This window comes from Amblyomma maculatum, chromosome 11, assembly GCF_055883805.1.
Source record: "Amblyomma maculatum isolate TAMU_Amacu chromosome 11, ASM5588380v1, whole genome shotgun sequence".
In the NCBI taxonomy this organism is placed as follows: domain Eukaryota; kingdom Metazoa; phylum Arthropoda; class Arachnida; order Ixodida; family Ixodidae; genus Amblyomma; species Amblyomma maculatum.
Window position 1 is genome coordinate 10,542,063 of NC_139354.1, and position 15,714 is coordinate 10,557,776.

The window sequence follows — 15,714 nt, forward strand, 5'->3', positions numbered from 1 at the left end:
TTTTTTTTTTTTTTTTTTTTTGCCGGGGCCATTTATGGCAGGGTCTTTTGTACAGGAAACTTCTAACATTAGTGCTGCTGCCTTTGATATTACTTGTATAGGGCACCAACATGGTACAAGCGCTATTGCACTATCACTACTTCATTTGTACTGTGCAATAACGGACCGCACATTATGTCCAAGGAATTCCTGATATTAAAGAAAAAGCCGACTTATTTCGACAGTATCAGCTCACTGAGTATCACGTGTGGAAGGGCGACGCAGAACAAGGAAACGCATTTCAAGTCAGCTGTAAAAAAATTTCTGCAGCACTCCTTGTCCACTGAAAGGGACTAATCTGCAGCTTTTTTTACGGATGTACATTTTTTTTTTCAATCCTATTCTTTAAAAAACAGGCCGATACAAAATAGCCGCTAGTACTCACAATCATGTGGGCTCGCAGGGTTGGGACGGCTGCACAGCAGTACGTCGTTACTGTCAGGGAGTTCCGAAAAATCCGGAGGGCGCGCTCAAGCTTCGCTTTGAAAGTAGACTCGATGGCGCCTTTTTGCACACCATTTTAATTCCGCAAATATTCGGCGCTGATAGTCTACCACTGAGTTTAGCAAACTGTGAAGCGTATTTAGCTGTTTTTCTTTCTTTTTTTTTCTGTGAAAGGCGAAGCTTCTTTCTCACTTATCGGCGCAGAGCTGCGCTTACAATGATTGGCAGTGGTACACATGTCGTTGGTTCGAATCCCTATCCTCCTCCAACTAGCAATTGGATGCTAAATGGGAAGCGAAATGGTATGACGTCACCCTGAAATCGGCACGTTTTTCACAAAACTATAGGCAACGGCGACGCTTTTTCGATCAAATGAGTTGTATAACGCTGTCGCATAAAATGGTTTTGAGCTGCACTGTACTGAAGCACATAGCTGGTGTTCTGTAGCTCTGACGTCCCAAAAATGTGACACGTTCTTCCGCTTCCGCGCAGTGAGCACGGCACGAAGGCCATTCATCATCTACCGACCTTCACCGCCGCGAAGGGATGGAGCGACTGTTCAGGGCAGGGTCGGCGAGGAGGAGAGCGGCACCTCGGAGGAGGTCGTCATCACTACGGCGGCACCGCAGCCCGCTGTGCCATCCGCCAGGTATGTTACCGCACCTCCCAACACATAAGCACCATTGTTCAGAAATTGTTTGCAACCCAGGGTCCACATGTCGAGTTTGCGTCGTTTTCGGAAGTAATATCTCACTGACCGGAACCAGACGTCGGTATCACTTCCGGTTCAGGCCTTTCCACCATCGAGGTCAAGGAGAACGACAGTTCTGAAAACGACGTAGACTCGGAATACGGACCCAGCTGCAGTCTAAAAGCGAAATGAAGTTATCGTCACAAACATTTTAAACGCGATAACTACCGTAACTGCGACCGTATGACAAATGTGACGAGGCACACTGTAAACTGCAGCGCATTACCGTATGATTTGTGGTTTCTTTACTGTGCTTCCGTCCCCGCGACGTCTGGTAGGCCTACGCTGGAAGAATATCTTGCCGAAACAGAAGATAGTGATTGCAGCTTGCTGTCCCCGTTTCAGCGATCAAACTATAATTGAAAAACAAAAAAAAAAAAAAAGCTTTTCGAACTGTAGGGATATATCTTCAGCGGCACTGTAATACGTCTTGGCGGGCATCAGAGAACAGGTGATTCGTCTTAGACAGTAAGCTGTGTCACTACTTTGTATAGGTGTAACTTTTTAGCTACGAAAGTTACGCGCTTGGCTATGATTACAGGTTTAAAGCTGGCAGTTAGCAGTAGCTGCATAACTTTTAAAATCTAGATATCCAGTTTACCCCGGCGCCGTAGGTAAAAATAAAAATTTAAAAAAATCGGGCGCTGCGCGCCCTTCTCGCAAAGCACGCCGGTACGCGTGGCATTGTGGTGATGGCGCCGCCTGATTGGTGCTGGATAGCGTTGAACTGTTGTGCATGCTGTTGTCCAACTGGCCGATTCGGTGGTTCGGTAGCGGCTGGCCGTTGTCAAAGATGCCATGGCTCACGTCCCATTTTCCATAACAGTGAGCGATCCACGAGGGATGTGGAACGAGACATGACGAGATATCGAGTTATTAGCTCTCGTTACCCACACTACACACTTATTCACTTTTGTAACCAATTATCACATTAAGCCCTGAGAGTGTGCACGATTTGACCTTGAACGAGTTTCAAGGTCAAGCGTGCACAACGATGCGAATCTCTGGGTTCTACATTCATTCATTCCTTCATTCATTCAAAAACTTTATTCACAAGGATGATCTGAAGCCTAGAGGGAAGTGGACGAGTTTGTTAAGGTTCAAGGCGACAGACACCGAACTTGCGTTTGGCATGGGTACTGGGGGCTGTCCAGTCTTCATACGTCTGGGTGAGGCGAGGAGATGTGCTGCGGGCGCGGAGGCTCACCGTGCCAGGACAGGTCCAAGTCGAATGCTGCAGTTGAACGGAATTAGCAAGGCAGTCGGGCCGCCACTGGCGCCATCGACTCAGGATGTCCGGTGCGTAGGCTGCACCAGCTCGTAGCTTGTGAGTACAGGACGAGAGAGGTCAATAGGAATCATGAGCGGAGGGGTTTGCTGCAGGACCTTGTCCCCGACATTACTCCGATTCCTTCTGGGTGGTACCTGGAGTAGTAAATGGTTCGTTCTAAAACGCACGGCAAAGTGTTTCCCTAATCGGTTGCGAGCTGTCAAGGGGAGCAAGATTTAAAAATGACTTGTAACCTATAGGTTGCAAGTCATTTTTAAATCTTGCTGTGTAAAAATCTGTAAATCTTGCACTGTAAAAAATATGTGTGAAATTACAGGTATTTTTGAATAAAATTTCTGTCCCCGTATTGAGATCATCTGTTCTACATCATTGACCGAAATAAGTTCCCGAAAAAAGAAAAACATTTATTTTCTGTTTTCCAGCCGAAACCTTGACTGGAAGGCAAACAATTTTTGTAGCCTGTTTTATTTTCCACCGCAAACTGATTTTTAAGTGAATACTAGATAACTGCTGAATAGAAAGCGAAGTGGTATGACAACACGGAAGGCGCTGCCCGACGATCGGCTGCATAACAATTTTGATTCGAAAGAAGATAACTATAGTGGCGCCACACTGAGGTCCGTTGCTGGTTGGCTCCTTGCTACAGTGGTATCTGCTATGCATTTTCCCACTTCCGTCTTTTCTGTGGCTAGGCAACGGCTGTTGCGCGGCCAACTTTATGGGTGCCGTCGAGTATTGTCAACGCCGAGACATTCGTCAGATGGAGTTGAAGAAACTGTCGCTTAACGCAATTTTATTGCTCTTACAGGCGGAAAAGCATGTGAAATGAAAGACGAGTAAAAAAAAAGATATATTTACACCATTCTCTTAACTGCGACAGTAAAAAAAAAAAAAAAAAAGCGCCGCATAACAGAAAATCTGTCAACTTACAAAAATTTTCTATCAGTTGTAAACAGAAAAACAAAAATCACAGAAAAATGAAAAACAGAAAACATAGCAGAACTGAAAATTTATGACAGGACAGCAGCCAGAAAATTTCTGTACTTTTAAACGAAAATTTTTTAGTGTATAGGATCTATACGGAGCTCTTAACTTTGACACGAACACTAATAAACACTACCTCTACGGGTTTGTTGATTTAGAATATGAGCATGAACATCTTTTCAGGGTCCGTTTAAACATCCTTATATTTCAAGCTGACCGACGTCCCAAATTTTCCCGCTGCAATAACGATGTTCATTTAGCAGTGCTTTTTCGACTCTGACTGCCATAGATGACATGCACGAACAGTTCTATCATTTGGCTGTGAGCTGAGCATCACTATCATTCATGGGGATCCAGATGTCAGTGATTTGCGTGTGAATTGGTTGTAGTGTATTGTAGAACTGAAGTACAATTAGCGACAGAAATGCTCTTGCGGGCAATTATACCTATCATTATAGAAAAAGTTAACTGTTTTCTGAGGTTAGAAAAAGGTAAATGAATCAAGTTTCTTTGTAACATTTCAAAACGTTAGAAAAGGCGGCATTAGGATTAATTATACACTGACATTTGGCCAAAACCAGAAAGTAATGGCAAAGCTTCGGTGCTGCCTAGGCAGCTGGTATTCCTGAGGCAGAATGAGGCTAGCGAAGGGTTGAACTAAATTTTGGAGAACATAGGAAACTGTATGAAAGAAAAATTATTGGTCTACATAGATGAATACAATTGAGAAAAGTAGCAGATGTAAACTATGGGTGGTAGTAAACGGCGCATTACATTCCCGAACATTAAAAGAAATCGATTTTTGAAATTTGATACCAAACAAGCCAGAGGCGCCGAAAAATATTGAATTTACAATTTGTTCTGATGTTTAGCTTTTATTTAGGTAAAAAGAAAAAAATATCGGGGTTTAGTAAAACGCCGATTTAGTAATGGCCAAGCACCATGTTCACCACAGTACAGGCTAAGTCCCAGTTCGACCTTGGCTGAGCTCGAAGGTCGTACGGTGATACTGAAGCTGTCCCCAGGTTTGTACCTGGTAGAGTTTTCTATCGCGGAGGAACTGTGTCTGTCGGTCACTGCAGAGGAGTTGTGCGCGACTATAATAAGGTAACATCTGTTAACGACTGATTGTATCATGGAACAAATAAGTGCTATAGGAGCCATGAAAAAGTATTTATTAAAACTGCAAAGTCCTCTTAGTAACACAAGAATCTTTAAACTAGCTTCCCTAACACCGAACATATCGGCGATCGAAATATTATGCAGCTTCTCTCCATCTCAGCTCAGAGCACACTTGCTCGAAAGAAAGAAATGAAGGATGAGACCCTACCTTGTACCGTCCAGCCCGCGTCATTTGAGAGAATAGAGACTTTTAGTTTAGCGCTTCCGCTTACCGCGGCCGTCTACCGCGCATCGTCAGCACAGCACGCGCTGATTGGTCCCCGCGGGCGGCGTCCGCCGAAATTTGACAGGAAGGTGGCGCCATCTGTCGCCATCGAGGTGATCTGCGCATGCCTACTGACGCTCGCGCGGTAGCGGTAGCCGGTAGCGCTAAACTAAAAGTCTCTAAAGGCTGGTTCACACTGGCAACTCGCCGAGGTCGCGCGACACGATTCGTCACGGAGGGGGAGACTCGCGACAAGCGCCGATCGACACCGAGTGTTCACACTGGCGTGCGACTCGCTTCACGACAACGCCCTCTCCGAACGAGATTTGAAAGAAGAGCCGACTTTCGCGCCTTTATGGCCTCTGCTACCGCGCTCCGGGTAGATCAATTCGGACTCATTTCGGGTATGAATATATGCAATTATCAGCGAAGAAGAAGCTCTTATGGTTATCCCCATGTTTAGGGCTGTTTCGACAGCCAAAGCGCTCTAGTCCGAAGAAGACGGAAGCGGCGGTGGTATGTGTGCTGTTGTTTGCGGTCCCGCGAAATAGCAGATCAAGAAAATCGCCTCATACCCGTGCGTCGAGCACATGACCAAGAATACAAGTACAAACGCGAATTGGTACGCTTCACTCTCACAGTGATCTTTAACGTGCGTGCCCAACAACTACGGGCGCAGTAAGTCGATCGTGCAAGCGCGCGCTTGCGCTCTTCAATTTTCCAGTCTTGAAAGGAGGCAGAAGCGCAGCGGATTGGCTCAGTAGTTTTGCGACTTGAAGTCGCGTCGCAAGAAGTCGGTTAGCGAGCGACTTCAAACTAGCCCAAACGGGTCACTGGCGACTCGTTCGGGTCTCCCCTTCCGTAACTAATCGCCCCTTCCGTGACGAATCGTGTCGCGCGACCTCCACGAGTCGCCAGTGTGATAGAGACTTCTAGTTTAGCGCTACCGCTTACCGCTACCGCGCGAGCATCAGTACGCATGCGCAGACCACCCCGATGGCGACAGATGGCGCCATCTTACTGTCAAATTTAAAACCCCAGTCAAATTTCGGCGGACGCCGCCCGCGGGGACCAATCAGCGCGTGCTGTGCTGACTGTGAGCGGTAGGCGGTAGCGCTAAACTAAAAGTCGCTAATGGAGACTTCTAGTTTAGCGCTACCGCTTACCGTTACTGTGCGAGCATCAGTACGCATGAGCAGATGACCCCGATGTTGACAGATGGCGCCACATTCCTATCGAATTTCGGTGGGCGCCGCACGCGGGGACCAATCAGCGCGTGCTGTGCTGATGGTGCGCGGTAGCGGTAGACGGCCGCGGTAAGCGGCAGCGCTAAACTAAAGGTCTCTAGTGAGCGAGCGCGCCCAGAAAACGCCATTGACGTCATCGGGAAGCGGACGCGCGGACAGGTGTTGCTCTAATCGCTTGCGAGCCGTCGCCAGAACTTTTAAATGAGTTACAGGCTGCACGAGCGTTTAAATTTGAGGCGAATACCCACAAAGATTATCTCTATGTGTTTCTTGCATTAGAATACTACTGTCATTTTCGTGAGGGGCCCTTTAATATCAGTGAAAATCGAGGTCAAGAAGCGGCCATCGGAGGGGTATGGGAGGAGTGAAAGTGTAGGGAGCGTTAGGGAGTCGGACGGGCGAGGGAAGTTAGAAGGTTGCGGGAAAAGGTGACAGCGCAGTTTGCAGTGGGCGTAGTCGGACTGATGACGACTGTTATGCACATGCAGGCATTACTCGGGCGGCAACGACGGCGGTATTGTCGATGAATGCTGCCGCAAGCCATGCAGTTTCTCAACGCTGGCTAGCTACTGCGCCCGGCCATCGGAAGGTTCCAGCCTGGAGGCGTTCAACCTGGTCGCCACTGCTGGCTCCGGATCATCTTTGACGTCATCGTCTACATCGTCCGAGGGTAGCGAGAGTAGTATGCAGCGCGACCAGGGACCTTCGGCGCTACTCCAACAGCAGCCGCAGAGGCCTCCAACTACATCATCGCCCCCTCGGATCGCATCACCGTCGCGGCACCAGACGGCACACGAGGTCAACAGGGAGCACAACGAGGTAAGAAACCTAAGCATATATTTTATGGCCTACACAACCGCTCGGCTGCAGCCATAAATTTGTGGAAGTGGCGTGAAAGCATTGCAGCATGAAAGTGGGTGCCCGGTTGGCCTTAGTATTCGGAGCATATACAGGAACATATAGTTGGCTTGAGTGTGTGGTGCAGCCGGGCGGCTGCACCACACACTCAAGCCAACTATATGTTGCGGCGGCACAATATGTAGGTTTCCTAGCTGACGTAGAAGAACAGGCAAAAAAATAAATATAGAAGGAAAATAAACAACAAACAGGCAGTGCTGTGTCACTGTTTTGATGCCGAGATGTGGCATGCGCACAAAAACGAGGGGAGGGGGTAGACAAGGGGGGCGGCGACCCCGGGGGTGCCAATCTGCCTCAAAACAAATATACTGCGGGACCTGTGGCGTCATTTTTAAATGTGCATGGTATAACCATACAGGCTTTTTTATTCTTTTACGATACTAGTGCTCGAGACTGAGACGCGTTTCAACTGCTTACTGGCCATATATTTACCTTTGGAATGCTGGGGACTCCAGGAACCTTTGTGAAAAGCGCGTCATTGTCTTATTTTCAATTTGCATCTATGGGGAATCTTGTTTTGTTCTTTAAGAGCTGAATATTATTAAAATTCCGCTACGTTAAAATAAATTCTATATAACCATTCCTCATCTGTGCACAGTGTTTTGGCTGTAGAGGCTTTAGTGGAAGAGGGTAGAATGTCTTTGCAGGTCTTCAATGCTCAATCACGTGACACATGGGTGACGTAGCCTACACGTCACGTACGCGTATCTCGCGGACTTTTTTTTTTTTTTTTTTTCCTTGTAAGAGGAAATGCTTGCGACAGTTTTTGTCCATGTCATGGCTCCTCCTCCAGCAGAACTTTCCTCCCCCGGGTGACTGAGTAAGCGCAGATTCTGTGCGTTCACAGTCTTTTGCTTTCGGTGTTTTTCTTCCGGTGGTCTGGTAGGGTTAAGAGCTGGTATTCGAATCGAGGCAGGGACTTCGAATCGTGAGTTTGCTTCTTCGCAGCACGCTGCAGCGATTGTGAGTTTGCTTCCTCACAACAATGAAAACGTGCAAGAGTACTGACCTTATGCGGGGCCGCAAAATATTGAGTACCTGCGCATGGGTTATTTGCACACACGCATGCCCACAAACATGCAGATTTGTAGTGGCAAAAAGCAAATAACTTTAACTGCATAACATCTTGTGCAAAAGCATTGATGTTTGGAATTAAGCTGTGAAATTATACAAGATGTTACTAAGACGTTACTTAGATTATGGACAAACAATTTTACATCACTACACACACACACACACACATAGAGCGTTATAGCACTACTTGAGGAGCTTTAAAGATGAGCAACTAGCGCCATCTGGTACCCTCAAGACCAACTGCTCTGCTACGTAGGAGGGTTCGTCCAACTTGCGACTGCCATGCCGCCTTGTTCAGCCGGCCGCAGCTGTACACTTCGCAAAGTTTGCTTGAAGTACGACGTAAACGCGCCCTTTAAAAGCTTTCTTGCAAAGTGGGAAGATTTGCTGAGAATCTTGATCGAGACCTATCCAGCATAAACAGTACTTTGTTTTGTCCTTACTAAGTAAAGAAACCTTGCACGAGCATGTAGGCCATCCTGTTGAGAAAGTACTTGAAGCATATAAGGTGCCATAAAATTATAACTACATTACAACAGCTCTGGCTTCGAAGTCATGCAATACCTTGAAGAACGCGTTTCTGTGATGTGAAATCTCATTAATGCCGTGAAATAATTGTAACAGCTCTGTCGACTTGCTCGCCAGTACGAATGTTCTAGTAACATTGGTCATGGGGCGGTGCATTGTTGTCTGCTCTTCAGTTTGATTTATTGTTATTACACAATATTGTACGCAGCTCGTTCAGGAGAAAAGGCGTCGCCGTCACTGTAACCCAGAATTGAGAAAAATGTATCTGAAGAATACGTACGTAATTTCGTAATAAATTATGATGTAGCCGTTCATTTTGCTGCGTTCAGTGTGGTGCCATGCAATTTTGCTCCTTATTTAGCATCCACCTTCTTGTCCAGTTTGAGTCGTTTGAGACAAGGATTCAAACCACCGACATGTGTGCCTCTAATTCTATGCCATTCACTCTAAACGTAGGGCGTGTGCCAACATGCCATGTCTTTCCTCTAAAATCAAATCAAATAGTTGTTGGCGGAATGAAGAGATGGCGTCAAAGGTGCTGTCGCGTCCTCTCTTAAAACGAAGCTTCGGTTTGTTCAGTGAGCGGTAGAAGAAATGGCGCACGTGTTCTAATTTGCTATTATCACTTGTGAAGCTAATGATACTATTGCTGGAAGGCTGGAAAAGATGCTGGCTTCTTCATGGAGCAGCACTCTCCCCAAGAAAGGAGCGATCGCATGAAGGCCAGAAGGTCTCCAATTATTCTAAATGAAAGCATTGACACGGAAGTTTCACTGAAGTGAACTAGAAGATTCTGCTGCCTCTGGCAGCGGTATGCATGGTGAGTTGTTTCAGGCAAAGTCTCCAGTACTGTAGTAATTTCAAATGACAGTCGGTGGATAAACGAAAGATAGGGCATTGCATGCATGTTGTGATGTGCTGATCAAGATATGCGCCGGAAACTACACAAATGAGGATGCACAAGAGAAGTCACAGATGGCAGAAATTAATGCTTTCACCATCTCTTTAAACGGCGAGCTCAAGTGACCTCCAAACTTTTCACACATTTGCATGAAGTATTGCCTTTGAAAATATGCAACCTATGCAGCATTATGAGTGGGGCACATCTCAACTGCTTATTAGAAATTCGCTTCTGCTTGTTCTGGGCAAAAGTGGCAGTATGTATTAAACATTCACCATGAAAAGAAGTACGAGTTACTTGTTTCTGTAATAATGACTGCTCTAGCGTAGAGACATTTTAGTTTAAAAGGCGCCATTATATTGGACATGGGGCTTTGCAAGGCTGCTGAGAAAATCTACTTAAAATGCTGAAGTATTTGATCCCGCATCCTTGAACACAGTAGTCGAGCGCCCTTAACACTGCACACCACAGAGGGGCTTACTGTGAAGGATTGAACCACCTATATGACCATGCTATAGAAATGTAGAAACTCAAAAACAGACAAAAATTGGAGGCATGATAGCAGTCCCAGAGACAAAAAGAAACTTGCAGAATGTATTTATGATGCGAGTGATGTGTTAATAATTCTACCATTTGCATATGCAGGTTGACAACGCCAACCCCCGCAATCGACTTGGCATGCCGTCAGGTTCGCGCCACACAACAGGCCGCATGCTAATTCCAAGCATGCCATTTGTGACGTCCCCAGAAGACAGCGGCCCCTTCGCATCCCGGTCACGAATCGGCACTTTCAGTCGGCACCAGCCCTACTGGTACGTTGTGCAGGCATCTTTCAATGGGGATGCTGAAGATGAACGATTGGACGCCTAGAGAAATCAACAACAGGGCGGCCAGTTTGGTGATCATGGCAATTTCCTGTGAAGAACACCTACCTCCCTGCAAGGCATCTTTCAGATCGCCACCATCCTCCAGCCTCCTTCAAGGACTCGCCAAAGCTTCGGCTGTCTGCAGCATTTGTGCACCCATTCAGCTTTAGTTCCTCGGGAGTGCTTATGTCCTCAGTGCTGGGATACTGCTTTCTTACTGGTTGTTTGGAACATACAAAACATGTTCTCAAGCATGAAAAAGCAAATAGTAACCTATGGTTTCACACTGAGTGTGCATTTGTAGAGAATATGCGTTGTCTCTAGGAATTCTACAGAGAACAAACTAAACCAAAGCCAAACAATCAGCTTATGGGTGCAAAAGTAAATGTGCATTTGTGGAGACTGTGCACTGTCTCTAAAAATTCTACAGAGAACAAACTAAAACAAAGCCACACAGTCAGCTCATGGGTATAAAAACGAACTGAACCTTTACCAAAACCTTCTGATACTACAAGACCGTTATGAGATCTCTAGAGATAGCATAGATGCAGCTGGCAATATCAAATGACCATAATGGTGGGAATATGAAGTCCCCAAAGCAAGTTTATCATAAGATGGTAAGATCACTTGACTGAGGTAATTCCAGTGTAATAGAAGCTGTCCAAAGCACAATTCTATACAGTTGGCAATTCTCATGGATATGCTTGTTTGTAATAATATACTTTTCCGCTCATCCCGAACTCAGTTTTCATTATCTTTGAGGCATCTGGAACATAAAAGGATGGACAAGGATTTCGTTTCAGGTGTGAATACACTTACATTTAAAGATCTATAAATCATTTCATATGTGAAAGATTTAACAGTCAGCTGTTTGATATTTCTAGTCAAGAAATGATGAATTTTTCTTTTGATCACTTAGTGGAGAAACACAGCAAAGATGTAGGACATCTAATTAGCATTCACCGTAGTTCAAGCTGTGTGTGCATTTCTGACCAATGCTTCAGCTGGTGCGCATTAACAACATTTTTAGGGATGCTTGAGTAGCACGTTTTCCAAATTGAATTGAATACAAATCAAAACTGAACCAAATACGAAGCAAATATTTATACTAATATTCCCTACTTGGGCAAATAATTGTACAGAACAAGCAAGCATGTAATGTTCTCTAGAACGGTTATATAACGTGTAGTTAAAGCTGTTATACAATGCTACACTAACCTCAACTCTAAGGTTTCAACACGAAGTCAGTATAGTAATTGTCTGACAGGAAAATTGTGCACATATGAAAATTGCCTTTGGCTACTGTTTATGAATGAAGGTAAACTGAGCCACACCTCAAGACATGAGATTGGCGGCAACTAGTATAAGCCACGACCGTGCCTTGAAAATTGGACATGAAGGCAGGGTTTGCTGAACTTTCTTGGGCCCTATCATGTATTCAGTATTGCAGGCCATATACGAGCATTATGAACATGCCACATGCATGTACCATGTCATGGTGCTGAAACCTTCATTTCATGAGTTCATACTCTGGCAGGATGGTATGTAGCATCACTGTGAGCCCTTTTGGAATGGCCATCGAAGAGAAAAATACAGCCGACCTTCTCAAACCTTGTTCGAACAATATAAAACATACGCTACTTGATTTGTATGAATAACCGAAAACTATTATATCCAATTTAATGCTCAAAATTACTCAATACTCACACCTCTACGATTTCTTTTAGTTGTAAGAAATTACGGCAGCCACTAGGAACTAGCTGCACACAACTTTTGCCCCAACCAGACCTAAGGAAATGCTGTCGTAGGGTAGTGTACTAGTATCTTGTCGCCTTTCAATTGCTAATTACAACTGCCAGTGTCGAAAATATGATGAAAAAGGAAAGCACATGCTAGAAGTTTCAGACATCACCAAATCAAAGCAGTGTTCTCTGTTTACAAACTGAAGGACAGGCAACCGAACTGCTCTGTCATGTTATCTAGTCGAGCAGCTACAGCCGAATTCTTTGGAGGATGCCGCCATTCCCCTCTCCCTTGTTACACAGTCCTTTTTGTGCCATCTAAGTTTATTTATTCAGAAAGAATCATGCCATCGTTCCCCCACCACCCAACCATTACCATCTTCCTCTAAACAGTCTTATCTAGAACTGCTATCACATGCATTTTGCTGCACATCAATGTCGTCATGTATATAAAGAAGTCTATATCTCCAGGGCTATATTTGCTGCAAAAAGGAAGAGTTGCCTTGGCAGTTGAAAGCATTTTTCTTGTTGGAAAGCGCGCAACCAATCCTGATGCTCTCTTGCTAATGTCGGCTGCATTGCAATTCATGCATTTGAACAGTTGATGTGTGAAGCATGCTTGCAGTTTGGCACGTAGCTTTGTGTAATGAGGCATAAATATGACTCAGTATATAGTCAGGCTTCACAAGCATCATTGTCGCGTCACTATTTGGTGAAAAAAAAACAACAACCAGAAAAAGGAGAACACATAACATTCTTTGTGGGCTCTTTGAATAAACGACTGCCTGTTATCAGAATAAACAGCAACTGTGGCTTTCCACTGAAAATTGCTGGGTATCATCTTGATGTATATATTAAATGTATGGAAAATGCATCCAAAATAACATTTTTACTTTGCAAGTGAGCAGTATTACAGAGAAAGCCAATGAAACCTGTAATAATTATCGGACAACGTAGAATGGAATTAAACTTTACGATACAGCTTGACATGTGTCCCCAAATTTCAAAACACTGTTTTACACAAGTGCTGGTCTATGTTGACAGATTTTGTAAGCCTGCTTGTAACAATGTTGCAATCAGTGGCATCAGCATGCAGTGACAATCAAAATTAAAATGGACACAAAGTCACTCCACCGCAGCGTGACTGTGAAGCAATTCGCTTCTTTTACGCAGGAGCGAGTAGAATGTTACAAGCTAAACAATAAGCTGTTTCTTTAATGATTTAAAAACAGAGCCGGTATAGTTTACACTGTATGCTGATTACAAGGTGGCGATGTGTTGCTTCACATTGTCAGTGAAAAGATCAGAATTTTGTGCACCTCATGAGATATGTAGGCTCTCCAAATTGTATGTAAGCGACATTGGCATAGCAATCCAAAACTGGTTCTAATTTCTGCTCTAATTGCAACTGCGGTATCACTAGAAAATTCTGTAGACAGCAATGTTGGCTGCAAAAGATACAGCACGAACTAACTGAAGTTGCCAGTAAAATTTACAGAGTCCACCAGGCATTTATCATGATATTTTAAATACTCTGTAAAGGCTAGTAGGTCCCATTAGACAGACTATAAAAATGTATAGTTTGCATTCATGCTCAAAGATGAATAAGAAATGCCAATATTATTCAGAAAAATATTAAACCTTTCTTAAACCGTTATCAAAGCAAGGTCACAGCACCAGTCACCACAGGTGCGGAGACCTACTGCAAGGTCAGTTATGGAAAGTGGAGATATAAAGAAAATATGGCCAAACGATTTCGTGGTTTGTACTATTGAAATCGCAGGTGATTAAACAGCCTCAATTTCACTGCTAATTCAATGCATGTAACAGAGTATATGTGTGAAATTTCATCACTATGATCAACAAAAATTATTACTTTCTAATTTCAATTACGTAGTGATCATAACATATTTCTAAGCTCCTGCAGTGCAGGGACCATTAGTGGTAAACTACTGCTGGTTCACAGGTTTTATCTGATGCTTTTGCTTTCACATTGCAAGGTAATTAACATTTCAGATTTCGGATAGTGAAAAATGGTTTGTGGGAAATTTAGAACACATAATTCAAGTGAAATCCTAAGCAGTCGAAACTCAATCAAGTCGCCTCTTTTGGACTGCGAACGGTGTGCTTGTCTTTATTACCAGCGGTGGCTGTAGGTTTAAAGCCATTCACTGGAAACATGTTACTAATGGTGCTGCTGGGATGCTTCAGAGAGCAAATTGCTCACATATGGTTATAAAATGGAGTGGGCCAAAAAATTTAGCAAGTAAATGTGCAACTGTAAGGCCATTTTGACTGATTTCCCCATCCACTGCCTCCTACTGTAGAATAAAAATCCCAATAAGATATGCCAGATTGTTTTTTGATGTGCGCAATATGTATAAAGTGATTCTGTTGTAAAATAAAACATCATCTTGTTTCGCATCTGCTCACTTCCCCGTCTAGCATTTTTTGCGTGCGGAAGTGAAATTTTAGCAGATAGAAGGCTGCGGATTCTTATCAGATTATCGGTGGCACATTATCGGCTGCGTTCGTTGTGTCGCCTGTAGGCGTCCACTGAATTGTTCGCTAGTATACCTTATATGGCATAGGTAGCGCCACCTGTCAAAATTGACGAAGGGGGGGGGGTGTCTAGCTTCTACTATAGATTCAAGCTGCCCCAAAACTTGGCTGCTACAAACTGCTGAGGTGTTTGGTCATTGTTTTTTTGGTGCCAGCTGCTATGTTCACAATTGTAGCATAGCAGTCAAGCCATTTGTGTCAGTGTTTTGACGCCGTGCGTTTGTGATCATCCATGTAGTTATCAGGGTTCTCTCCATGGTGGGTGGCGGTGGTTCTGCCGCCCACCTCTCAGGCTGACTGCCCACTTTTTCAAACATCTGCCCACCACCTCTACCAACCACTCAGGCTTCGAATTTGCTGTAATAAGGGTTAACTTTCCATGACTATGCAGTAGAAGTTACAAGCTCAAGGTACCAGCTTCATAAGAGTGCTGTCGGGGTTGATTACAATATGCATGGCAGTGGGCGACATCAGTGCTAGTAGTACCAGTTGTGTTGCTCATGCTTATGGCGTGAGCTCTGCTTCTGCCGTCATCCTCTGCAGTAAAACCTTGTTAATTAGACCCCTGTTAATTAAAAAAATTTGATCAGGCGTACAGTCCCAGCTGACGCCCATGTAAGTTGATGGCGTCTGATGCTCGTTAATTTGGCCACGAGTGGGCCTGCATCAGTCATTTTGGATGGGGGATCACATCCAGATAGGACATGCAAGGACAGCAATTGTTAATATAGACCGACCTCCTCGAACCTAAAATTATAGAACAGCGGTGGTGATGCGCCTCAGGTGAGCGCGCTATGTCAGACGCAACAATGATCAGAAGTGCCTCAATGCCCACGGTATAGTTTCAGTTTCACTTCTCTCAAGTTCATGCCATCTTGCCACTGCCATTGGGCATGTGCATTGGCCAGTCATGCCATTTCAGGCACTGCAGCTCCATTACTACTCTTTTCACTTTATTTCAGGACGGCATCACACCGCTT

At 44.6% G+C, this 15,714-nt stretch overlaps 1 protein-coding gene across 1 annotated transcript in view; it reads left to right on the forward strand.

The window, feature by feature from the left end:
• The window catches only part of LOC146172845 (uncharacterized), an 81,475-nt gene extending 66,879 nt beyond the window's left edge, over positions 1 to 14,596 (forward strand). The window contains exons 2-4 of the mRNA XM_084584840.1: positions 976 to 1,132; positions 6,632 to 6,962; positions 10,210 to 14,596. Coding sequence (XP_084440966.1) covers positions 976 to 1,132; positions 6,632 to 6,962; positions 10,210 to 10,434 — 713 coding nt within the window. The 3' untranslated portion in view covers positions 10,435 to 14,596. The remainder of the gene's footprint in view (positions 1 to 975; positions 1,133 to 6,631; positions 6,963 to 10,209) is intronic.
• Positions 14,597 to 15,714: the final 1,118 nt, after the last annotated feature.